The 25,647-nt window shown below is 37.1% G+C and overlaps 1 protein-coding gene across 6 annotated transcripts in view; it reads right to left on the bottom strand.

Moving 5' to 3' along the window:
* Window positions 1-3,672: 3,672 nt before the first annotated feature.
* LOC102223273 (supervillin-like) overlaps window positions 3,673-25,647 on the bottom strand; it is a 41,495-nt gene continuing 19,520 nt past the window's right edge. For 2 of the 6 annotated variants that reach the window (XM_014474789.2, XM_023335423.1), the window contains 25 exons: window positions 24,295-24,769; window positions 22,476-22,605; window positions 21,085-21,138; window positions 19,706-19,783; window positions 18,683-18,830; window positions 17,902-17,997; window positions 17,393-17,473; window positions 17,083-17,260; window positions 16,531-16,709; window positions 16,059-16,214; window positions 15,133-15,269; window positions 14,142-14,289; window positions 13,900-14,045; window positions 13,015-13,190; window positions 12,047-12,194; window positions 11,078-11,357; window positions 10,083-10,234; window positions 9,903-10,008; window positions 9,284-9,491; window positions 9,045-9,178; window positions 8,752-8,907; window positions 8,375-8,518; window positions 8,074-8,195; window positions 7,585-7,740; window positions 3,673-4,378 (listed from right to left, as the gene is read on the bottom strand). In XM_014474789.2, the coding sequence (XP_014330275.1) occupies window positions 4,292-4,378; window positions 7,585-7,740; window positions 8,074-8,195; window positions 8,375-8,518; window positions 8,752-8,907; window positions 9,045-9,178; window positions 9,284-9,491; window positions 9,903-10,008; window positions 10,083-10,234; window positions 11,078-11,357; window positions 12,047-12,194; window positions 13,015-13,190; window positions 13,900-14,045; window positions 14,142-14,289; window positions 15,133-15,269; window positions 16,059-16,214; window positions 16,531-16,709; window positions 17,083-17,260; window positions 17,393-17,473; window positions 17,902-17,997; window positions 18,683-18,830; window positions 19,706-19,783; window positions 21,085-21,138; window positions 22,476-22,605; window positions 24,295-24,769 (3,875 nt within the window). In that variant the 3' untranslated portion in view covers window positions 3,673-4,291. Of the gene's footprint in view, window positions 4,379-7,270; window positions 7,293-7,584; window positions 7,741-8,073; window positions 8,196-8,374; window positions 8,519-8,751; window positions 8,908-9,044; window positions 9,179-9,283; window positions 9,492-9,902; window positions 10,009-10,082; window positions 10,235-11,077; window positions 11,358-12,046; window positions 12,195-13,014; window positions 13,191-13,899; window positions 14,046-14,141; window positions 14,290-15,132; window positions 15,270-16,058; window positions 16,215-16,530; window positions 16,710-17,082; window positions 17,261-17,392; window positions 17,474-17,901; window positions 17,998-18,682; window positions 18,831-19,705; window positions 19,784-21,084; window positions 21,139-22,475; window positions 22,606-24,294; window positions 24,770-25,647 lie in introns of all 6 variants that reach the window. The other 4 variants (XM_023335420.1, XM_023335418.1, XM_023335421.1 and 1 more) reach the window with 4 other exon arrangements.

Raw genomic sequence — 25,647 nt, 5'->3', positions numbered from 1 at the left:
TGTTCATAGTGACACTGTCCTGTAATGCTTGTGCTAAATAAAGGACATCTGCTTGTGGAGGTGAGGTGGACACAGTGTTGCTATTAGGGACTTGAATGGGAGCAAAAACTATGGAAGCCTTCTGAGCTGCTCTGGTACTGTCAACATGAACACTGCTCTCACTCTTTATCTTCTGGTCATAAGTTATTAATCTAGCTCGAGCAGCCTTTAACTCTTTTTCAGCCTTTAATCTCTCTAACTCATGTTTTTGAGATTCTAGCTCCTTTCTCTGTCTTTCCTCCAAAAGTTGAATCCTTTCTCTTTGTTTTCCTTCTTCTAATAACACTTCATACTCTGCCTCCTTGGCTGCCAACTCAGCTGCAGCCTCTGCTCTCTTTACAGCTACTTCTGACCTTGCAGAGTTTGAATTACTGGCAGCTGAGCGTTTACTTGAGTGTGTGATAGAAGAACTGTAAATGGATTGAGCATAGTCTGGATTCAGAAGTTCACGTAGATGTGCCTTCACTTTCCCACTGTCATAGTCATCTATGCCTGAGAGTCTTTCATATGCAACTCTGATAATGTCATTGGTGACTGCTTCGCACGCATCTATAAGTCGCCTTGTGTCACTGCAGGGAGTAATGATTTCCCTTATTTCTGTATATAAGTTTATGACACCATCTCTTTCCTTTTCTAAGATGTCCATGAGTGAAGCAATTTGACCGTTTGTTATGTCTCCTTTTAATTGCTCTCGTGCCGTACGTACTTGCCTTTTCCATTGATCATAAACTTTGATTATATGTTTTTCCTTTTTGTGGGCCTCCTCCTCCTGATATGCTCGCATCTTTTCTGTGGGCTTCCTTTGACGAACAGAGCATGGAAGTTCCTCTTCCTCGTTGACAGGTAGGTCCTCTGTGTACTCTGTTTCCTTTTCAGATGCTTCCATGCTGAGGACAGGGCGTTACTGTTGACCATCAAATCCCAGAATACCTTACTTGGAGCCGTGCAGCTGGAACCTTAATGTGGCTTTCACTGGGACCTTGGTGCTGAGAGTGGGTTGAACTTCTTCTTAGCTCGGGGTGAAGCTCTTCTCCGCTTGGGTCAAGCTCTTACTGTAGCGTCCCGGTTGAAAGGATGGTCTCTCAAACTGATGGTTCACAGTCCTTTATTTTACAGCCTTTGTGTGTGAACACACCGTAAGAGCTACAAGATATACAAATAAAATACCATTAGTAACTCAAACAGTGTTGTTCTAACCTTTTACCTTAACATTGAATCTTTTACCTTATGTAATTTTTCATGCTATAATTATGTGTTACAATACACGTATTTATTAAACTCTTAACATCCCTGTGTCATGAAATAAAACAACGTATTTCAACTGTTGACGGTTGACCAAAGAATATTAGCACCATCTAGTGGCAAAACAAAACCGTCACACTCAATAGCGAACTACAAGTTCCGCAGGAAAACTAAACATAGTTTAAACAACAAAACACTCACCTTGTTCCCTCATCAACCAAGCGCCAATTAACTGATTGTCTACACCTAAATTACAATTACTCCGTAATTATCTCTTTCGCTCCGACCTGTGCGCGCTCTCTCTCTCCGCTATGACCGAGCAGTTAATTGTCTAGTTTGTCACCTTCCGTTCCAAGCCCTTTCACAATAAAAGTATAGACTGTCATGTCAACAAATACTCCTTATTTACATGAGGAAACACAAAATACTAGTAAGGTCATTTACATTATTAAACATTTCAAAAGCAGAATAAATAACTTCTGTATAAACCAAATGAATCCTTCTCAGTGCAGACTTTGTATTTTTCAAATATGTGATTCTGATTCCACAGCTGAATCTGAATTGGCGGCATAAATTTATGACCTGCTGAGTTATACACTATAAAAACAACTCTGTAAATTTATGGTAAAAAATTGTAAAATTCCAACAGTTACTGACCAAAATATCCAAAATATTTTATTACCATAGAAAATACATGGAATTACCTTAACTCAATAAACATATATTTCAAGTGATTTTGACAGTTATGAAATGTAGAAAACACAGAAACATGTTGTAAAAATATAAGTAATTGTAAAATTCATAGAAAAATATTGTAATATTGCCAGTAGTTAATTACCCTAAAATTAACGGTACTAATCGGCCAAAATGACAAATTTTGCTGATATTTATATCTACAATGTAAAACTGTAAACCAGACTGTAAAAATAATTTTTACAAAGAATACAATGCTGGTGTGATATTTTGGTTTCTTTTTTAATAATGCCTTTTATACACCAAACTGAAATCTTAAAGGTGAACCAGGAATCACCAGATAATATGGGGTCTTAGACAGAATCATGATTTAGCCCCTCAGCCCCCTCCTACTAAGAACCTCAGCATCTCTAATCGTGTTTAAATATAGATTTAGTGAAGTCTATGATAGGGAGCCCAGGTTAATTGGCCGAGTTTAAAATCAGTCACTGATTATTGGTTATTATTTGCTGTGAGGTTTTTGTGAACAAACCCAGCAGAGATTACAACAAACACAAAGATTACACCATATTGTAGCCATGGTAACACAAGAATCAAACTATCAAGATGATTCTTTAAACTTTACAAAGTAAACTTCCTAATTAAATCCTAAATATACTATTTTTTTCTCAGCTGAATGCATTAAATAAAATTTAATAACATTGTCATTCTCAATAAATAAATGCTACAGGTTTAGATCTATGATCTGTGTTACAATTCAACCATTTATAGGGGCCCCTGAATGTCTGGAGGGCCTGACCAGCAGCTACTGAGTTTTCTTTGCCTTGATGTCTCTCAACCTTACAATTCTAGATCTCAGAGGTGCTAACATCAAAACATGACGTAACGCTAACACCTTTGAGCTTTATTGATCTATAGAGCAGTCTGCAGTCAAGTTGTTGTAGAGGTTAAACAGTCAGATATTATTAATGCTTATTTAGTAAAATAGCAGCAATTTTGCTTATTTCATAACTTCATAACCAGCCATCTTCTCTGTCTGTGTAACAACTACAGTCTCAGATCAACTCAGCCCTCCAGGACTGTCAGCAGCAGAAACAACATTACCTGATAACAGACTACATTTGCTCTGCATTGCCCCCATATGATGACAATGATATAGTATGATCCTATTAAATTCTCGATTAATATGCGTTGTTGTTATGTTGTTGTGGGGTGTTTTAAGATCTTGATCAATGTGCCCCTTTTTAATTTTGAGCCCCTGCCCCTCCAAAGGTCTCTGCACGGCCCTGGTGGGGACATGTCCACCCAGTCCTTCAGGAAGTTACGCCTATGCTTTTACTTGACCTTATTATCGCTACACTTCCCTGAGTAAAATTTCTAGATACTCTGAACACTGTGACTCCACTGAATAAAAAACAAGCTTGTTTGAACCAAATATTCACCGGACACACCTGCGGTTTTTGTTTCATAAGTTTCACGTTTTGATATTTAAAATACCAACATTTTTACATAACTTCATATTTTGGTCAGTCTGATGATGTAATTTTTACATATTCATTTATGTTTTGATCCGTTACTATATGAGGAGCTGATCTTAACTGTCATGAAAAAATTTAAAGTGTGTAGCTGTAATATGATCATTTAAAACAGTTAAATTCTGTGTTCATGCAGCACTTTGAAATAAACAATGACTTCTCATTGGGTTTGGGCATCATTTTTAATTTAATCCACTATGTCTTATATCACAAAGAAAGTCTTTAAAAATGCAGACTAGAATTTCTGTATAGAAACTGTACACAAAAAGCAAGGCACTGTGTTTTCTCTCTTTACGTTTAAACTCGCCTCAGTTCAGCCACAGCAGCAAAGCGGATCCGGAGGCAGCTTTTGTTTTTCTCTGCAACACCTGATGTTCGTCTTTACAAGGGTACAAAGTCGCTTACACTCACATTTACAGCAAGAAACTTTAGTCACACAAACATTATATACAGTCGCATCGCGTACACCCAGCCACAGCATGGCACTCCGACAACAAGCTTCTAAAGTTTTTCCTTCCTCAAGTGACGACTTCAGTGATGGGAAGAGAGCTTAAAGACCACAAATGAATCACAGCGAGGATTTTTTTTAACCTGCTCATAAACCACACAGATTTAATTCTGTTTAATACTGACACAGCTGAGGAGAAAAACACTCGTCTTCAGTTTAATCTTTCATGTAGGATTTTTGAAAATGATGTCTTCTGGTATTCCTGTCTCAGACTTCCACTCTTCCACTTCTTGCCATCTTCAGTAAAAAAAATAAATAAATAAAATAAAAGTGCTTAAAACAGTCCTTTGGCCTTCTTTAGGTTCACTTGCTTCCACCCTGGTAAACGTTCGTAGTCCTCTCTCTTCATTTCCAAGCCTTTCTGCAGACAGAGACAGAAAACTGGTGCTTCAGGACAACTTTCAATTCTGCTGTAAGTGGATCAATATGAATATAACCCAGAATGACATTAATGCTGCTGTATTAATGCAACTTTAATAACATATATTTATACATTTGTTAAAACCGTAACCATGTTGTGATAGTATGTCATGACACTGTGCAGGAGTATACCAATAAGGAATTTCTCACCAAACGTAAGCATCTGATTGGTTAAACTTCCTAATAAGTCTAGTTCAGACCAATCATGTCAGCTACAGCAGTGTTAGTCTCGCCCACCGACTTTGATGGTTGACAGATAAAATAAATTTATAATCTGCTGCAAAAGGGAGCAAAAAATTATTTATTTGCCATTTTCTTATAACTAAAGTGCATATTTTTCTAAATACTATTTTTTTAATTAATCATTATTAATTTAAACAATTCAAGGCACTTTAAAGTCACTCCTTAATGTATTCACTGATTTGTGGCCCTTTTTTCCCTCCACAGTAAACTGAACTGTGCACTGTTTGCTTAAAAAATGAGGGGAATGTATTGTTTCATCACTACATGATGTAACACGTAGTTTTCATCATGTAACATGATGTAACACGTAGTTACATGTGTTAGAGCTTTATCTTAATTTTCTGTTTGATTTCAAAATTTCTGTTTTGATTTTTTGCGGGTTTTCTCGGTCCACTGCCAGGGTTGCAGATGTCCTTTGTCGCCCCCTGGTGGTGAAACTGATCCTCGCTTCACCACCTGTTTACCTTAGTAATTACCCTTTCAGTGCTCATCACTGATTGGTTTGATGCTTGCATTTTTGAGTTCAGTCCAGTTTCACCTAGGCCGCCCCATGACTTCGCAACTCAATGTCAAATAAATTCAATTCATAGCAAATTTTAAAACAATAAAAGTTGAACAAATGGCTTTACATTTGTCCCGAAGAAACAAACAAATACACAGTAAGAGCGCATGTAAAGAGCCAGAGGAATAAAACAGAAAAGTTACAAGAATAAACTGTTTATTTGCACTTGGGACGGTTTGTGTCTCACTAACCTCATAGGCGGAAATTTCAGATTGCAGAAATGTTGGTCCGTTAACAAAGGCTGCATTCCATTTAGAGTTCTGGTTTTGCACACATTCTACCAAACAACCACATGCACAGATGCAGACATGGAATGAAGCCCTTTTTAACAAAGCTCTGATTTTTTATTTTTATTTTTTTACTTGGTCAGGTCAAAATATCTGGACTATCAGTTACTGTTCAAGTATTACTTTTTGCACCTCTACTTTTAAGAGTAATTTTTCAATTTTCTTTATCATGTAAACTATATGCACACTGTAAAAACAAAATCTTACCAAGTATTTTTGTCTAGTTTCTAGTGTAAATATCTCTACACTGGAAATAAGACAAAAAAGAACAACAACTTACAAGTAACTTTTTAACAAGATACTGGCAGATTTTCACTTGTAACATGGAGGAAATGTCTTGCTTTAAGTGAAATAATCTGCCAGTGGACCTAGTACTTTTTAAAATCAATATTAAGGAATTGTTGACATAAAAACAAGCTCCTATATCTTGATGAAAATGTGCCTAAAAGTTTGTTTAGTCTTATTTCAAGTGTACTAAGATACTTGAACTAGAAACTAGACAAAAATACTTGGTAAGAATTTGTGTTTTTTCAGTATTGGTCAAAGCAAATAACCGTCTTCATCAACTTATGTGACAATTAAGAAGGAGTAGGAAGAAGATTTTATTTACAATTCAATAGATACATTAATAAAATAAATGTTTCATAAAAGGTCTTGTACTTTTCTACCCACTTTTAAACACTTTCTGAAATCCTTAAAAACACAACAACCAACCAAGACAACTGAGGACAAAATTAGTGTCAGATGTGAAATAATGATCCACGACTGACAGAAGGTGTCTGAAAGTTGTGATTTAAATATGAACATTATTACATTTCTATGTTCTGTTTGTTTTGTTTGTTGGGAAGAAACTGAAGAGTTCGAATGCTGACACACTCAGCAGACAGACATCAGTCTGACTGGCATGCATTCATTCTGATGGTTTTAGTGCCTTTGCTTTGTGCTCCACAAACAGAAAGTGAGTCAAACTGTGCAGCAAGTGGTGAGTCATTAAGGTGTATTTTTACTGACAGAGAGAAGAAAAGTGTTGTTTTTGTGTGATTGACGAGAATAACAAGAGCGAAGCAGGAGTGTTTTATCACAGCTGAACAAATAATTTCACATCAGATTTATGATTTTAGAAAACTCAGTCATAAAAGGAGGGAAAAAAAAATTATAATGTCGCGTTTTCATAAGATTTCATATTTATTTGGTTTGCCTTCAGTAGGTTTTACACAAACCATAAAAACATTATATGTTAAAATAATATGTCTGTGTTCACTTAAGAGAAAACAGAAACGTTTTTCATTTCTAGATCTCGTACCGTTCCAGATAAAAAATTCTGGATTTTTTCTGGTTTTTCTTGTGATTTACATCCATGTTTCACAAATCATTAAACTGATGCTGAAGTTTGATCAAACGGCTATTTCAAGTGTAAAATCTAGACTAAATCCAGATTATTATTCAAGTCTCCAGTTTGTGACTTGTGATACATTAAATTTGTTTGTGAAAAAAAAATAGGATTGTCAGTGCTTCATCTGACTAGATCTCACAACTAGTTTAAAAACCTCGTCTAAAAAACAGAAAACCATCATTTTAAATGTCTGCAAGCTTTCTGCAGAGCGTGACGTTTTTGTCCTCATGTAGAAATGCTCTGAAGAGGCAGGATTGATTTTATAAATCTACTGTGAAAAAGGAACGGAGTGCAGACATGCAGAAAGATAAAGTCCCCAGTGTGAAGAATCACATGAGCTGCTCTTACCTGAATCCACCTACAAATTAGTCTGTGAAGTGAAAGTTAGATGAAGTCAGATGAATCACATGTGGGTCCATGTTGACTTTGAAACATTTCTTGTTAAAATATATGATAATTTAGTAGTTTTTATAGGGACAAAACAGTCAATCTATTTCAGTTAAAGTTGTTTTACTTTGTTTAGACACTTTTGGCTTTATCAAATTAATTGATAAATTCATACCGGATTGGTTACAGGATGATTTAGTTCCGTTCCAGTGTTTAACTCACGTCTTATTAAATAAACCCAGAGGTAAATGTGATATTTTTGGGTGCCAACCAACCTCAAAGTCCGTGTCAGAGAGGTAGATCTCCAGGCGGAGAGGGTCGACTCCCTCTGGCAGCGGCCGAGCCTGCAGCTGAGCCAGAGGATAAATGTTCTGACAGAGTCGGGCCAACACGTCCTCCACCAGGATGATCTGGTTGCACACCTCCGCCTCCTGTAAGCAACAACGGGAAATAAGTCAGAGAAACAGTCAATAAAATGTGGAAAAAAAACCAACTTAATCCAGTTACTTTGATACTTTCAAATAAAATGCTCACCAATCTCTGTTAAAGGGGGTCTATTATACAAAATTCACTTTCTGAATACTTTTATGCTTCCATTTGTGTCTCAACAGATCTATCCTAATCTGTTCAAGGAAGCATAATAGGTCACCGTTAAGCGTTTTTATGTAAAAGGAATACAGTTAAAGGGGTATGAACACTTTAACACGGCACCGTAAAGAGTCTGGTCATAAAAAAATGATATACATGGTTTTTTTTTGTCTTACTCTCTCTGTGATTTCAGCCACGTCCTCCCTGTGCTCCCAGCTGGGGAACATGTTAGTGAAAGTGAGCGGCTCCAGACCTGCATGGATCAAATACGACTTCTGAGGCTTCTTCTCATTCTTTTCTGCAGGAAAAAACATCAGAACAACCACCATAAAGTAAACAGAAGAACAGTACTTTGCAAAATCAAATGATCTACCGAGACTGAAACAGATCAAATTACAGAGGGAAAACATCATAGCATAATCGTCCTGCAAAGAAAACAGTGCATGCAGTTATGGGTGAACGTTCCTTTCTGCTCACCTTTGCAGTACTGCAGAACGGTTTCCATCGCACACTTCCTGTCTACGTCCCAGCGGATGCGGGCTGAGCCGGTGCTCTCGCTGTCCTGAGGCCACCAGCCCTGCCACAGGTAGACTTCGTGGAAGTTATCCACCAGAAACAGAGCTTTGCAGGAAAGACAAAAATAGTTATGACAGAAAGTGAGGATCTGTAACATTCCTGTAAATTAAACAATTTCACTGCTTCTCAACTCATCAAAAGAAGAAATGAAATGGCTTAAATCACAAAAGCTACTTTTAAAAATGCTTAAATGAGGAAAAAATAAACCAAAAGATTGATATTCTAATATTCAGATGAAGTAAAATAAAGGATTCCTGCAGGCTGTGTCCTGGTCTCACCAGGTTGTGGAGCGTTGTACAGGTCTTCCTGCAGGAACGGCAGCGAGCTGACCAGGTCTGGAGCTCTGGACGGATGGAAGAACTCAGATGCTACGAAGTCTCCAGATGTGCTGCTCAGCTGGAAGAGCCGTGGAGTGAAGTTGAATTTACCCGGATCTGATGACAAAAAAAGATTTTAGATAATTTTAAAAAAAAAGAAAACAATCTTATTTTACCTGCATGAGTTACATCAGCAGTCAAATTGCATAAACTGTCAATATTTAATTTATCTAAAATATTAAACTCCTGCATACCTTGGAGCATGCAGTCATAAGCCTTCCTGTCTTTCCTCCCCAGCGCCTCCCAGAACCCCGGAGGCTCCGCTCCTTCGTCGCACTCATGGATGGTCACTTTGCAGCTGCTGTGAAGGCCTGCTTCCAGAGGACACCTGACAAACAGAAACACATGAACTGGATTTAAACAGGTTGTGGATTTTTACTGAGTGAACTCTCCAAAAATATTCAAAAGGCATTAAAAAAAAGGTTCTCCTTACTGTTCCTTGATTTTAAGCGCAGCTGTGTTTCCAACGCTGCGAGTGTGCAGCTGAGACTTGCATCCATGCCACAGGTAGATGAGGGCTTTATTAATGTTGAGCAGGATCATGGAGGCTCTGGAGCGTAGACTGCTGCAGTGACACACCACCTCCAGCAGGTGGCCCTCCACCGGCACCTCACCGCGCACACAGTACAGACGCCACTCGGCTGAAATTTGACATAATCGGAGGTCAGTGGAGTTCTCAAAAATTATACTGAAATAAGTGTAGCTCTACTTCAACATATTTTTACTCAAGTAAAAGTAAAAAGTATTTTGGGATTTTAAAACCAACATGAAAATAGTTCATATTAATAATAAAATCAGACAAAATAAACATATTTTCAAATCAGTTTCCTTTAATATTAAACATATTAAACTTGAACAAAACCTGCAGGTGTTTGGGGAATCTTTGGTTAAAATATGTTTGTTCTTTATTCAGCAAAGTTACTCACAGTGGGCAGAATATTCAGAAATTTATTTACCCAAGTAAGAGTAGTGATACTTCATGATGAATTTCCCCCCTGTCCCTTAAGGGGCTCAGTATGAATAAAATATACAGACGGCAAACAAAAGCTTACTCTGAGTGTTCTCCTCCTCCTCCTCCCTCTTGCCAGCATGGATGATCATCCCTCCATTAAAGCACTGCAGGAAACACGGCGGCTCCTTTCCCTGCTGTACCTGGACCTGAAATACACAGGAGTTAAAGTCAGATTTGATTTGGATCAAACACGCAGCCCATGTCGACTCTATGGCTCTACCTGAGCTCCTCTCTCCTCGCCCAGCTCCACCGTCATCAGCGCCGATGTTCCCTTCTCGCTGACGGTCGAGTTCCTGCCCTGCCAGAAGAAATAGCAGCATTTCTCCTTCCCTGGCCCGCTGCTCCTTGCTTCAGGGTTCTGCCTCCGACCAACTGGGACACATTTGAAAAAATGTCAGCAGTACTCGCTGATTTCAAGCTACAAAAAGTAACGTTTATTAAAAATATATATATGTTTTTTTTGTTCAATATCTAATGCAAATATCTTAGTACACTTAAAGTAAGGCAAAACTAACTTACAAGTAACTTTTTAGCAAGGTACCGGAGTTTGTTTTAAGTCAATAGTTCCTAAATATTGATACATAAGTATTAGTTCTGCTGGCATATTATTTCATTACTTAATCATGTCTTGTTATAAGTGAAATAATCGTATTAAAGATTTATTGACTTAAAACAAGCTCCTATATCTTGCAAGTTAATTTTATTTCATGTGTACCAGGATATTTGCACAAGCAACTCGACCAAAAATACTTGGTAACATTTTTGCAATGCAGAAACAACAATCAGAGCCAGGAGGAGGGTCTTAATGCTGTCAATCATGCTCATGTACACACTGCACACACACTCCCCTTTGCTCTTTGATCCCCCACACAGAGCCTGCTATGAAATTTCAGGCAAACAAATGTTTTTTTCTTTAACAGTAAGTTGTTTCTCTGCCACTAGCACATTTAGCAGAACGTACACAAGACTGACTGACAACACCAAGACCCTCCTCCTGGCTCTGATTGGTTGTTTTTGACTGGAAACTGTACATTTCTTTAGGTGGCGATGTTAGATAAAGGAGCTTGATTTTTTCCACAGATTATCTGTCTCATAGAGAACTGTCAGGACATGATGAAAGTTTTAACAAATATGTGAAGAACAGATTTATTACAAGAGTTACATACTACACCTTTAAGAATAATTCACAGTGTTGCTTTAACTGCAGACACTGACCTGAGGTGCTAACCATGAACTTCCACTTGACCACATAGGCGTCCCCCTCATGGAACTGGCCGATGCTCTGTCGCGGCAGACGACTGTAGTCAAACTCCAGGATGTGCCAAACGTCCACAGAGGCAGTGCTGATCTCCTGCAGCCTCATGAGGTCCTCCGACTCCACCGGGCCGTAGCCCCGGCCCACGTTCATCCCGTCCAAGATGGTGCTGATGGGCGTCTGGAGGAGAGGCAGCATCAGGGACGTGTCGTAAGGTCGACACTCACGTCCTGGAGCCTCCTGAGAGGAAGAAAACTAGGAGACGTTACCAAGAAGAAAACTGGTGTTTTCTAAAGTGTTTAGGTCAGAGGTCAGCAATCTGCAACTTTTTAGTCCTTCCACATTGACTCTTAATAACTTTGGCAATCTTATGTCATGTAACATTTGCCGCAATAAAGTTTATTAGGAACACTTTATTTGAAGGTTGTCCATAAACAGACATGACACTATTGAATTTTTCAAGAACATTTTTCAAGAATGCATTTGGTAAAGTTGACACTTTTAATGAACTTTAATACAAGTTTTAATTCCACTTTGCATTAAAAATGTCTTTATTTACCAAGTAATGCAAACCTGACACTTTTAAAGCACTTCGAATGCAACTTTTAATGCAATCTTGCATTAAAAGTGTCATTATTTACCAAATGACACATCGTGACAACAGTCATAAACATTCATGAAAACTCCTTCATGTTCATGACTAATGTTGTCATGTTTATGGCAGCGTCATGTCCGTCTTATGCACATCCCTTCAAATAAAGTATTACCTGTTTTATAGCTGGGCTGAGGGTAAAATTGTTCTTTTTATTATAAAGGTTAAGTCTTTAATTCTTGTCTGACTGTTTTTGGCAACATCTGCTTAGAGTAAACGCCACAGTTAAGACAACAGATAAAAACGTAAACGAGTCAAAGTGAGACGAAAAACGAACCTTCTGCTCGGTTACAAACTCAACTCCTTCTTTCAGCGTTGGCGACTTCACTTCTGTCCAGTCCGTGAACTTTTCTTTGAACAAGATGGTTTCATTGTGCTCAGTGAGTCTGCCAAATATGGCCCAGTCAGGACGACCCTGGCCCTTCCTGTGGACCAAAAACACAGCAGACATGTAAAAAACTAATATCACACACCGAGACAGACAACAACAACAAACTACAAAAATAAGCTGTTGTGAAAGGGGTCCAAGCCGTCCTTATCAAGTCCAGCCTGACTGGAACCTGTCCCGTTAAACCTGCAGGTCAGTTTCAGGGTGTTTAGTCATCTTATAGAAATGATGCAGGGATCATATTTAGGTTTGGCTTTAATTTTTAGTAGGGCTGAAACAAATAATTGCATTAATCATGATGAATTGATTAGTGAAATAATTGTCAACTAATTTAGTTATCAATTAATTGTTAACTGGGTGAGGTAGTCAGACTGAAGAAAGGCAATTTCCTGAAAAAACAACACAAGTAATTAAGCCAAAACTGTACAAACTATATATGCATTTTGTATTTGAGATAAAAACACCTTTGTCTGTAAATATGTTTTACCCAAAACTTCTTAGGTGCCTTAATTTTAGCTTCACCCGGTTCAAATTCACTAAAGGAATGCTATGTTGTCGCATTTTAGGAAATAAAATGTTTATTTTCTTTTCAAAAAATACATTGAATTATATGTTTACTTGTATATTTTATTGTATTTTTAGATTGTATAAAAAAAGCTTTAGTGGTTAAGTTAAAAATCTGTAGAGTGTGCCAATTTTTGTTATACAATGAATCGTCAGAATAATCAATTAGTTGCAGCCCTAATTTGTAGTATAAGTTTTATAATGAAGCTTATGAAAAAAGCAAAAGGAGCACACGAGGTTCCTAGCTTATCTGCATGTTGGATGTGTTGCAGCCCTGATTAGCAAGCACTAACCTGGGGATGAGCGCGTTGCAGCCTCCGGGATCGAGGGGGTTGATGTCGCAGCAGGTGTAGTCAAACGTCCCGTTCCACAGGTGCTTGGCGAGCTGAAAGGCCACCTTCCTTTGTGCTAGGGTCACTTCTTTTCCGTGCCACACATACACCTCGCTGCCAAAGTCAAACACCAACACCTGCAGTGCACAGAGCGAACACAAAACGATCCGGTAAACTAACCCTCTGCAGCTGCCGTGTGGTTTAATAAAAGCAATGCAACATGAAAGCAAATATTCACATGATCGTCTGTTGTTTACAGTCTACTACATACTTACTTTATGTAATTAAATCTGCAAAAAATAAATTAAAAGATCCTTTAAAAACATTTTCCACACAGAAAGTTCAATCCAACAATTTACTAAAACTCAGAAAGGTCTCAAAAGAAACAAAGATATAAATTATTTCAACCATGATTCATTCATGATCTGTAGTTAGGACACAACAGACTTAGAAATCCTTGTAAATGTTTTTATATTTAGTTACCAGTTTGAAATTTGTTCTAAAAGAGATGCAAGAAGAATTGACCTAGAATTCAGAGGTCACCAACTTTTATATCTGAAGAAGGTAAAAATGCATGTTAAAGCTATTAGTTTTAGGTATTTATTTTTTAAATTTTCCAACATTTTCAGTTTTTTCTTTTTCCATTCTTATCTAGACCTGAATTTTATCACAAATCACTTCTACACTTTTTAAAATTGCACCTTGCCCTTGTACCTTTCTTAAGCGACAACTCTGCAGACTAAAACAACATAAATTTACCTTTAGTTTTTCACATGCAGTCATAAACCAATAAAATTTATATTAGTCTTGTTATAAGACAAGAGAAATGTTAAATCATCAGTTTACCTCCTTGGGTGCAAGCAGGCAGGTGTGAGGAATCTTCCCCCACTCCTCATCATCGGGAACCAGTTTGTCGTCTACCAGTCTGAAGATGCAGTTGGTTTCCACAATGCCACTCTCAAAGCGCTCATCCTCCTCTGGTGGACCTGCCGCTGTGGGACAAATAGAGATAAAAACAAAATACAAATGAGTAATCAAGTGATTTAAAAATAAGCATCTCGTATTAATGCTTCTTCCTGAAGTCTTACATTTATAAGACATCTGTCCACCCAGGACTGTCCAGAACTGCTGCGCATCAGAACCCTGTGCGTTAACAACTTCATCGATGGTTTGCACTTGACTCGCCCTGCAGCCCATGTCCTTATGCGTCTGGATGAACGTGGCTAAGTCCATTGCCTACGCACAGACAGAAACAACCCCCCCCAAAAATGTCAGAAGGTGATGTGAGAAAGTATTTCTGAACTTATAAACAAACCAGATGAATAAGAAAAGACTTGGGTGACTGCAGCTAAGCATAATGTGGTAAAAATGCTGTTGATCACCAGGAAAAAAGGAAAAACACAAATGAAAGTGTTCATAAGAGGGAATGAATAAAGTGGATCTACGTTCATCAGAGTTCGTCAACAGTGACACCACAGAGCAGCGCACTGCTTACGAAAGTAACAATGGAAACCGCCGTTTATTGATCAATCTTAAAGTTTACACAGCAATAAGAACCAACAGGATTGTCACAAGATCATAACACAAAGGAAGCTAGTAAAAAAGAAAGCACAACTAATAGCAACGACTCTTTGTGGAGCATTGACTGCAACTTCTGCAGGGAGGTCTGCTTGGATGTGTAGTCAGAGCCAAGAATGGTGGGATTGTGATGTGAAATTATCTTTCATAATCATAATTTTCAGCCATTGTTTACATCCAGATTTACCACATCTGCCCTTTTCTGGTGCAGAATTATGATGCATGTCTCACATGAATGACATAAGAGCTGAATAAAATGTGAAATAACTGTTCAGACTGCAGATGCTTTGAAAGCAATCGGATACGTTGTCAAATTAGCAAAGGCAGGATTTTTTGGGGTAAAAAGATTGGGTCACATTGTTTACTGTTTGAACACAGTCAAAGTGTCAATGTGAAGAATGGAATGAAGATGAGAGGCACAATCACTGATTAATAATTTTTGTTTTAATATGAGAATTGCAGCAGTACTTCCGACCAACCAAACAGAGCAACAATACTCACTTTAGCTTTCTCAATCACATTTGAGAACTCTCCTATCCAGACAAAGCAGTGCTCTGGTGTGACAAGCACAAAACTGTCCCCACTGTTCAACGAAGAAGCTCTGGGCTCCACTAATCTGGTCTGAACATGACGACGACCTGCAGACAACACAATCAATACATTTTTACACTAACAAAATTAATCCTGCAGTAATTTACATCTCCTGGTGTTCAAATATTGGGTTTTTGGCAACAGTACATGTAACAGATTTAAAGTGTAGCAGATAGAGATGAAAGTTATAGTTTAATGAGTTCATCTAAAGTTGATTGATCTTATCGATCCACTGATTAATTGATGCAAACGTTTTATTGTGTATCGAAAGGGCTGACCATGTTTTAAATAACATAAAGGGCAAACGTTTTTCATAATATGCTGAATTAATATTATTTTTGCATCAGAAGTATTAAATACACACAGAATAAACAGAAATTTTTGGTTTTCTCACATGATTAAGCTACATGAAGTTCACTACCTCAAAATCATGTTTTTTTTTTCTGTCGTCACATCCTGGCCTTCGTAGCAAATTAGCAATTTCTAGTTAAGAAGCTGAGCCAGCTTCGTCATGCAGCGCGGCTGAAGGTGAAACGTAAGATTTATATTTCAAAGCGGAACCGCATAAAGTGCATTTAGCTCCCACACCGAACTTCGTTTGGATCTATTTCTCTTTTCCGCTCTGTTATAGCCGCCATCTTTAATTATGCATCAAAGGGCTCCGCTTAAAGATGACCAGGGGCGCCCTCTGCTGGATGGCGGCCAAACTGCAACAGTAATGAAGGTCTGTTAATATCTCATAGATTGGAACTAGTTTTAGTCTAAAAAACTATTAATCGTCAGTTATCTTAATCCTCAGTAGCACAAGATGTTTTGCTGGTAACCAGAGCTTTTACCTTTAACCTGGATCAGCATGAGGTTCTTGAACGGCACTGCGCTGTTGTTGGAGGTCTGTTCTGAGATGTTGACGTTACGCAGACTCACACAGCTGAAGTTTTCTTTGCTGGCAAGACCTGCGAGAGCCGCCTCGGAGTAATCTGAGTTTTTATTTACTAAAGGGAGGGGAAAAAAGTGCTTTATTAAAATTAAAATCTACAAAGTGGTTTAATAAATTTAACAAGATCCCAAGTGTTTCATCCCAAGTAGACACTGCTTTGAAAATGAGTCAGAGGTGTTTTTGTACTAATTTCTGGTGTTTTAAAAAAGGCCTAGCTTTGTAAGCTTTCAAAATGCCTCCCATTTCCCACTGGGATTTTTATTTTTATTTTTTACCTCAAAGAGTTAGAAATGAGTGAGTCATTTCTAATTCTTTCTTCTTCCTAAACTCACAGATATACCATAAAATATTCCAATCCTTACACTCCTTACACTCACTCTTCTCAGCCTTCATCCTCTTGCTCTCCAGCTGTGCCACATTCAGTCTCTCCTCTGTATATTCGTGTCGAATGTCCTCTCTAGCTGCCAGCATTTTAAGAGGATTTCTTGAAGCCTGAACGTTCCTGGATGGTCGGACAGATCGCTTATGCTGCACCATGGCTGAGGCCAGCCTGCGTAGGAGGGAAAACGGCCACAGAACATGATAGAAAAGACAAAATGAGAATTAAAACACAAAATCTTACCAATGTTTTTATCTAGTTTCTAGAGAAAATATTATTTTACTTATAAAATGGAAAAAATGTCTTGTTATATGTGAAATAATCTGCTAGTGGAACCAGTACTTTTTCAATAATATTAAGAAATAATTATTACTACTTACAACTTGTAAGTTAGTTTTGTGTACTAAGATATTTGCACTCTAAACTAGACCAAAGAATACTGGGCAAGATTTTGTGTTTTTGCAATGTGGTTGTTATTTTAATAAACATATTTTAAGACAGTCGTCTATAATGGAATGAAAAGAAGTTTGTTGTGTTGTCATACGTTGGACCGTGAGAACCAAAGATGCTGTCAAAGTCTTCGCTGATCTCGATCCTTGTGGGCATGTGAGGAAATTCTGCAACGCGTTTGTAGAACTTGGAGAAAATCTCATCGTCCAGCTTCATCACCTCCTTCACCGCCTTCTCCGTCACTGCAATGGTGGTTTCCTGCAAACCTGCCACTGATGAAATTACAAAAGACAGACAATATTGGGACTTCATGTAATAGAAAACACGCCTATAAGTGGATAGTAAATAGAAACAAGAAATTCACTATCATAAATACTGTATTAAGCTGAAGTTTAGTTGCGTACCTTTGCTATTAATTCGTCCCAAAAAGCTCTCCAGCTTGTCCAGCTTTTTATCTGACTCCATGTCTGGCCTGGCCTCAATTTCTGTAAATAAAACAATTATATTCTGACACAGCAGCAACCTCAGTAGAAGTGGATTGGTATCTTTTTAGCCTTTTCACAACTAAGACCTTGTAAAGCTAAAAGTGTTTGTGTATAAAATCAGTGTTATATATTTTTATTGAATTTTCCTGCTGGTTGTTGTTTCTATGTTTTTCTGGTTTCAGTGTTTGCTCAGCTCTGATTGTTTTGTGGTTTTTAATATTTAGTTTGAAAGATTTCAGAAGGTAGTCCAGTTGTCTTGTTTATATGTTTTTGCAAAACTGTGTTGATTTTGCTTTCATCCAGCTGCTTGTTGGCTTTGTATCAGATTTAACATTCTAAATGGACAGAAATAAGGAGTTATATTTAGATTTTCAGGACATTGTGGATGAAATATTAGTGATGAATCAGAACTTAAACACTTTTCTCACCCTCCTGGGGTTTGTTGACAGCTGGAGTGCTGCTCTTGAGTTTGGTGGAAACTGGTGACAGAATGGGACTGATAACTGAGGAGGAGGCTGCCAGGCCTGTGGACACACACATACACACACATACACACACACACACAGACACACACAGAAAATTAGATTACATAACTGCTGAAAGACCGTGAAGAACAGCGATTTGTTAATTGCGATTTGTTTTGACAGTCATGTTTTACTGTATTAGCAGATCTTGTTACTTCATGCTTTTGAAACTAAACAAATGTATGTCAAAAGGTTTTCAACCATTGCTTCTCTATCTTTATTGACAATGTTTTCCTTCAATAAGCATCGTGGTGAAATTTTGCAGACAGTTTTCCCATGTTTGATTTGTTTTGTCTGGCACCAAACAGAATCTGTTTTTAATTTATTTGACACTGACATAAAAAAACAGAACCTGGACAGATGATGTTTAACATCTCCTGAAACATTTAACTCCAGAATTAGCTGATTTTAGACTTTATTTTTTGCCACGCTTGCATACCATATATGCAACATCTTTGTTTCAAACACATTTAAAGCATTCAGACTCAAACACCTAAAATTAAAACCTAAAATTAAAGGTCTCCTTCCAAAGTAACTCTTATAAAATCAGGAAAAAACCTAAATCGTAACAATAAAAATCCATCTATATAGACATAGATGTATTTTTAAGTTTTTAAAGTTAAATCTGCTGTTTATTCTGTCAGAAATTATTTTCCTCTCTAGAGCAGCAGAGTTTTGCACTGACCTTTCTTGACCATTCGTGCAGCAACTGTGTACTGAGTGGAGTCATTGGCGGCTCCTTTGCCTTTTGTCTTCCAGGCATCCTCACGCGTTGAAATCATCTGTTTCCTCTCTTCGATGGTCATCTGGGCCTCGGTTTCTTCTCCAGGCTTCTGCACAGAGATGTGATTTAAGACAAGGAAGCTCATTAGGTAGAAATCCCTTAGCTCGAACAGGATGAAATAAACTGGATGCAGGAAATGTTCATCATTTCTGGCTCATTTCCCATCATCCAGTCATAAATCAAATCCATGGAGTGGATAAAATCCTCTTTTTACCACTACTTATAAGATATAAACCCTAAAGTCTTACATCATGTTCCACATAACTTCACTGTAACATCATGTCAAATCTTTTACTTCCTCCCAACCAATTATTCATGAAGTGACAGCATCAACTCAAGCAGAAACACAAAGATTAGATCAATCCAAGCATGCAAGGCGCATGATTATCCCATCTTCTCCATTCTTCCAGAAACAACACTGACTGTTATTCATGCTGCTGTTACGAACACTGCAAAAACAGAACAACTTACCAAGTATTTTGGTCTACTTTCTGGTGCAAATATCTTAGTACACTTGAAGTAACTAAACTAACTTGAAAATAATTTTTTAGCAAGAAACAAGCTTGTTTTAAGTCAATAATTGCTTAATATTAATGCAAAAGTTCTAGTTCCCCTGTTAGATTTTTCCCCTTAAGACATTTTCCCATGTTGTAATTGAAATAATCTGCCAGTGCAAGTAGTACAGTTTTTAATCAATACTAAGGATTTATTGGCTTAAAACAAGCTCTGATATGCTGCGGAAAAGTTACTTTTAAGTTAGTTTTATCTCACTTCAGGTGCGCTAAGACATTTGCACTAAAAACTAAACAAATTCCTGTGTTTTTGCAGTGAATCCGTCTCACCACTGCAAATAAAAATCTTTTGCCTGGCAAGCAAAGAAAGACAGGAGCCCACTTCATGCCGTCCATCAGCTCTAGTCCTTACCTGACCCTGATGGTCAATATATTGGCACTTTTGGCCAAGAGATATAGTAGGAGAAAAGGTTGAGGAGAAGACAGGCTCCTGAGGATGGAGAGATGGATTGAAAAGTGAAAAAAGGAGAAAACGTAAAAACATCCAAAAGTAATATGGATGGAAGGTTGGATTTAAAGGAGGAAAAGAGAAAGCCAGAAACTAAGAACATGATGCAAAAAGTATAAAATGGAGGTTAGTTTACTTTACTCCAACTGGTAAACTAGTATTAGTACTTATAAAAACATACAATTGGATAACAAAATTAATCTTTTAGTTATTTTAAATAATGCGTTCCTTAAAAGGAGAAGTTTTAATGCTGGAAACATCGCTGGTCTCAACGATACGTCTGCACCACTGACAACTCCATGAAAGGTGGCAACTTATTAGTTTTAACAGTCACTTTCTGCTATGTATGACATGAGTCCCAGTTTTAGCTCTTTGTCTTTTCTCTAACAAGCACATTTATTGTAGGAATTTACACATTTAAAGTTTGCTTCTTTTTTCTTTTTTAAAAGAAAGAGAGATGATTTTACTGTGACTATCTGAGTGTGAATCAAGTTTTTTTATTTTAATTATATTTGGGTGGTAAATTTTACCGACTAAACTCTGGAACTCTGCTTGGGTTGCTAGGTGACAGGCTGGGCTTTGCTGGGGTTGCTAGGTAACAGCAAAGTGTGACTCAACTGACATTTTTGAAATGTCTTATTTTCCAGACACCAAAAAACTTTAACTTATTGAAAAAAAAGTTAAGACTTGACTGTTTTTTTTAAAGCAGTCAAGTTGTTTTTAAAGCAGTAGAGACCCAAATTAAAGTACAAAAATGTCATAAGTCCTCCTTAAAGTTTACATGAAAAAAGACTGATGCACTTAAAAGGTGTGAATATTTTCATGCTGCACAGAATGATACAGCCAACACCATGCTTAACAGTTGTTAGACCAGAATAGGATAGAAATATCCTTTATTGTTGTTCGGTGGGTAAATCCAGGTGTACCAACAGCAAAGTCACAGGAAAATGAATGGAAACAAGAAACAAGAGATGATGAGTCTGTAGTGTTCTTAAAGCCTCACTCTGTCTCTTGTCCTTGTGGTCAAACAGATAGTTTTCATTTCTTCACAAGACATTTGGTGTACCCATGTGGGCGGCTGCTAATTTCAGCCAAGCTTGAAGGTGTTGAATTTTGGAGAAGGAGTTTCTGTCTTTGCTGTTTACACTCCATTTTGTATTTGTATTTGTTCACCATTAGCAGTAGATTTAACCAGCCACACAAACACACTGTGATTTGACGGCACAGTTGCTGCTCCAAGCTGATTGGCTTAGAACTGGTGTGCTGCTGGCAGCGAGCCTTACCCAAAGCTGTTCAGAGCCAGACACTGCAGACTGGTCCTGAGCGACCCCTTCCTCCTGAAAGGGTTAAAACAGAGAAACAACTCAGCTGATGAAAACGGAAGAGCAGTTGTTGCTCAAGACTTTGCAACGAAGACAAGAGGGGGGGGATTGCCATAAAAGGCTGAAACAGGATGCTTCTTCCAACAGAATACTAATAGTGAAGCGGGTGAGAAGCCGGAAAAGAGGCTCTTTAAAAAGCGTCTATGATCTGACATTGTTGAAATACTAAAACCAGTCTGGAAATAGTTTCTTTGCTATACTGGTTTGTAAAAATGTGCTTAAACAAAATCTTTTAGGAAAATAAAAACGGTGGAATAAAGTGTGAAATAAAATCTAAAGCTACAATAGAGTTATAATTATGGAAGGTGAACATAAAAGAAGACCATTAAAATAAAAAGAGAAATTTTAATTCTTTGTTTATCCTGAACCTCTAATAGATTTATTTCATTTATAACAAAACAATCAGAACAAGAAATGTGGAAAAAAATTTCAATACTTTGTAGAAAATAAATTCTTTAAAAATATATATCCATTCAGACCTGTGACAAGTATCCAGAAACAAAGTATTCTTGTTTGCAGACAAGCAGAAACAAAATTAATGGGGAACTTGACTTGTGATTTATCAAAGTTCTGGACAGAATAATTTATACAAAAGCTTCAATAACTTATTAATTTTGACTTTTGATTAATTATTTGAGCCATTCTTTTGCTGAAGTAGGAGGATTTTATATTATACAATGCAGTTATGTATCCATTTCTAATCAACAAATAATTAAAGTTACACATTCATGCTTAAAGATTCATCTTGCTCTGATATTTGGCCAAGTTGCACATCAGCCATATGTTTTTTAGAGCCATTAATGAGATTATGGAATAGTTCTGGCAGAATGTGTCTACTCTGCACTTTTAAGTGTAATCCACACATTTTAATAGGATTTAAGTGAGGCTTTGGTCATTCTCAATGTCAGCCTGCTTCATCCATCAGTTTTGATGAGCATTTGTGATCGCTTTTAAAGGGTTTGAAAGCTGATTTGGTACCAAGGTTCAACCATCTAGCTCTTGATTTAAGGTAAAAAGTGTGGAAATAGTCTTAAATTTGGATAAAGCACCAGCGCAAATGTGCAAATAAACAGCCTAAAACATGATGCAAGCTCCAAGATTAACAGTAGTTGCAATATTTCAGCTTAGGCTAGGTCTATGGGCAATACAAAACATGTTCATTTATGCCTGAATTTTGCACATAATTCAGATGTTCTAGCCTAAAGCAAGGCGAGAATACAAATCCAAACAAAGGAACGTAACTGTGATTATAGTTATTATTAAACAAACATCTATAATGGTTACGACCAAACCTTCTTCTGGTTGGTCTCCATCTCCCATTCCTGATGCTGCTGCTCTGCTGATGCTACTTTTGCCACTTCCTGTTTCTTGTTGATCCTGTTCTTCCAGTCTTCCTCACCGCTCTTCTTCAGCAGTGCCACTCTAACAATAAACAAAAGATAAGAAGGCTCATACATGTGTTTAAGGAATTTTTGTACATTATTGTTTGTTGATTCTCTTTCCAAAGGAACCAATAATAGGACTAAACAGTCCCATTACTCCGCTGCAATAAAACATTAGTTTATCTTTAGGCGTTTTACAAATTTACCAGAAGCTCCCATAAAGCGTCGGAGGTGCTGAAAAGAAATGATTTTTCAAAAGTAAAAAACAGATTGAGAATTTTGGTTTCTCAGCCAACAAATCTGGCCTGTATAAAAGGTGGGTGTGTGAGCAGAGCTAGTAACGGATGGCTGAAGGGTAAAAGAAAGTGTGTCATTATTGCTGCTGCTGCTGCTGCATGAAAAGGCCAGAAATGAGGGCAATCTGAGGAATCTGCTAAAACTCAGAGAGGATGGTCCGTCTGCACAGATCTCTGCTGGCTGCAAAGAAAAAAATTATAATGATGCTATAAAAAGTCTCTTCAGTGATTTGACAGAGGTAGAAACTTTACTGTGTAAGAAAACATGTTTAAAAGTGTTAAACTCTGAGAAACTAACAATTTTCTCACTGTTGGTGTTTTTAAAGGGTAATTTTCAGGATTTATGAATGAATTCAAAGTTCATTAATGTCTTTAAGATCCCATTCATGGTTTCCACCCTCTTTATCCAGAGTTATTCACTGATATCGGGTCTTTGTGTCTCTTTTTGTTTGCAAGAAGCTTCCCATTAATGAAGGTTTAAACATCACTATTTCTAACTCAGAAAAAAAATACTTACAAATTTATTTCTTCACCTTAATAGAAAAGCAAAGATTTGTAATTTGCGTAATTTGTGTCATTTATATTATATCATTAAATTCATATCTCCGCAGATATGCATAATCCATAATGCATAATCCATCTTTTTATCAAAAGTTAAACATCAGAAATGTTGTGGAGACCCATTCCTAAGCTTTCATTTAGCTCCTTTGCTCAGAAATTTTGACTTTATATATGATAACAGATTATATTTGAGTGGGGAATAGTCTACTAATTTTCAGTTAGGTATTAGTTGCATTTAGCTAAGGTAAATGTCTGTATATAGTTGCAAAATTTGTATTTATTTATTTATAATATACAACTTTTTATGTCTTTTGATGTGTTATGCTAAAAATATTTAATAAACTCAAACAAAATCCTATTTATTGAACTAGTTGTCTACCTCTTATCACTATTAATCTATTCTAATGTCAACAATCAAAAGATTAATATAGTTCACACATGTCCACATCAAATACAAATCCGGCATAAAACAGTCCGTAGAATCCAGAATTTCAAGAGAACAATCGTGTGATTTTTATTTGATTTTATTTGTCCCAGAAATTATTGTGATAAACGATAGTATTGTTATTTTGAGACCATTTTCAACTAATACAAGCAAATACAAGTAAACATTAATCTTGTACAAAACACTCAACACTGTAACTGGAAGACATTTTAAATATCCAAAATAAAATATTTTATTTTGTTCAAATCTACACACAATCAAAACCATAAACAACATGTATAACAAAGTTTCTGTAAACAAAATCGCCCTTCAAAAGATTATTGAGCTCATTTTAACTCGTCATGAAATTAATTAATTGATTAATTGCTTATTGCGACAGGTGTAGATAGAGTGTGTATACATATAAAGTTAACCCGATGAGTCTCACCTCTCCTTGATGGACATCTGTTTGGTGGACATGCCGTCAGACAGTTGGTCTCCAGGCTCCGTGGGGGACAGCAGGTCTCCAGAATGGACACTGCTCTTGCTGAAGTCCTCGGGATGGTCCGGGGTCACGACCTGAGACTTGAGAGCCTGGGGGAAGGAGTGAGGTTTAGGGGGCGTCTGAGGCGGCGGCTGAGGTTTGGCCTGATGAGGCTGGGGGGCGACCCGAGGGTACGGCTTCGTCAGGGTTTGACCTGGAGGTTTGGGTTGGGGCTGCAGCGAATGGGTGAAGGGTTTGGGATGGGTGGGCGGGGCCTGGGAATAGGACTGGGGCTGGATGTATAAAGGGGGTTTGGGAAGAGTCTGAGGGGGCTGGAGGATGCTTTGCTGCTGCTGCTGGCCACTTGAAATGTAAGACACAGTCCGGGATGATACCTTAGCTATCAGCGGCTTCAGCGGCCCTGGGTGATCCGGCAAGTCTGAAGGAAAAATAGACCACAAACATGTTTTTGCAGTTTCTGAAATCATGTTGAAATTAAGATTCTAACATGATTATTTTAATAGCAACAAGTAAAAATGTTCTGTTTTCATTTGACATGTAACAGGACAAAGAAATCTTTTTTTTAGATGGATTGATCAAACCAGATTTCAACCAGTATATTTTTTAATAGCACTGAAATGCACCACAAAACATTTCAGTGCCATCAGATTATACAATGACCAACCCTGACTGTTCTTAATTAATCTTTTTGGGACTGATTTATAGATTTATTTATAGATTAATAAATTTCCATGTGTATTCTTATTTTATTTATTTATTTATTCTATATTTAGTCTTACTTACAATGTCACGCTTCTGTATTTTTTAAATACATTTTTTATCGCCTTATGATAATTTTTTATTTACCAATATTTAACACTTTGGATTAAGTAGCTTTCAGCATAAGCTATTCTATTCTATTCTATTCTATTCTATGGCAAAATTACCCAGATATGTTTAATAAAATGTTTGTGGTATGATTTCTAAGATTTTTTTGTTTTGGAAATAATTAGTTTAAGTTTATCCTATGCTGTTAGTTATGCATTATTTTAAAATTTTTAAAAACATCTGATGTTTTCTGAAAAAAATACTACTTTGTATTTTCAGTTCTGTTGCTGCATTTTTTAAAATCGTTTTGTCCTCCCTTTTCCTTTTCTTTGTTTCTTGTATGTGATTGCTTTTTGGCTTTTTATTTTTATTTTCAAAATCATGTCAATATTTTCCTAAGATTTTATAAAATTAAATGATTTTTTGTTGATTATCAGCGTTAATAGGAACATGCTTTTATAACCTCTCTTTGCTTTATTGCTGAGTAAC

The sequence above is a fragment of the Xiphophorus maculatus genome, chromosome 6, assembly GCF_002775205.1.
Source record: "Xiphophorus maculatus strain JP 163 A chromosome 6, X_maculatus-5.0-male, whole genome shotgun sequence".
NCBI classification, from domain to species: domain Eukaryota; kingdom Metazoa; phylum Chordata; class Actinopteri; order Cyprinodontiformes; family Poeciliidae; genus Xiphophorus; species Xiphophorus maculatus.
This window is presented reverse-complemented; position numbering and strand designations above follow the sequence as displayed.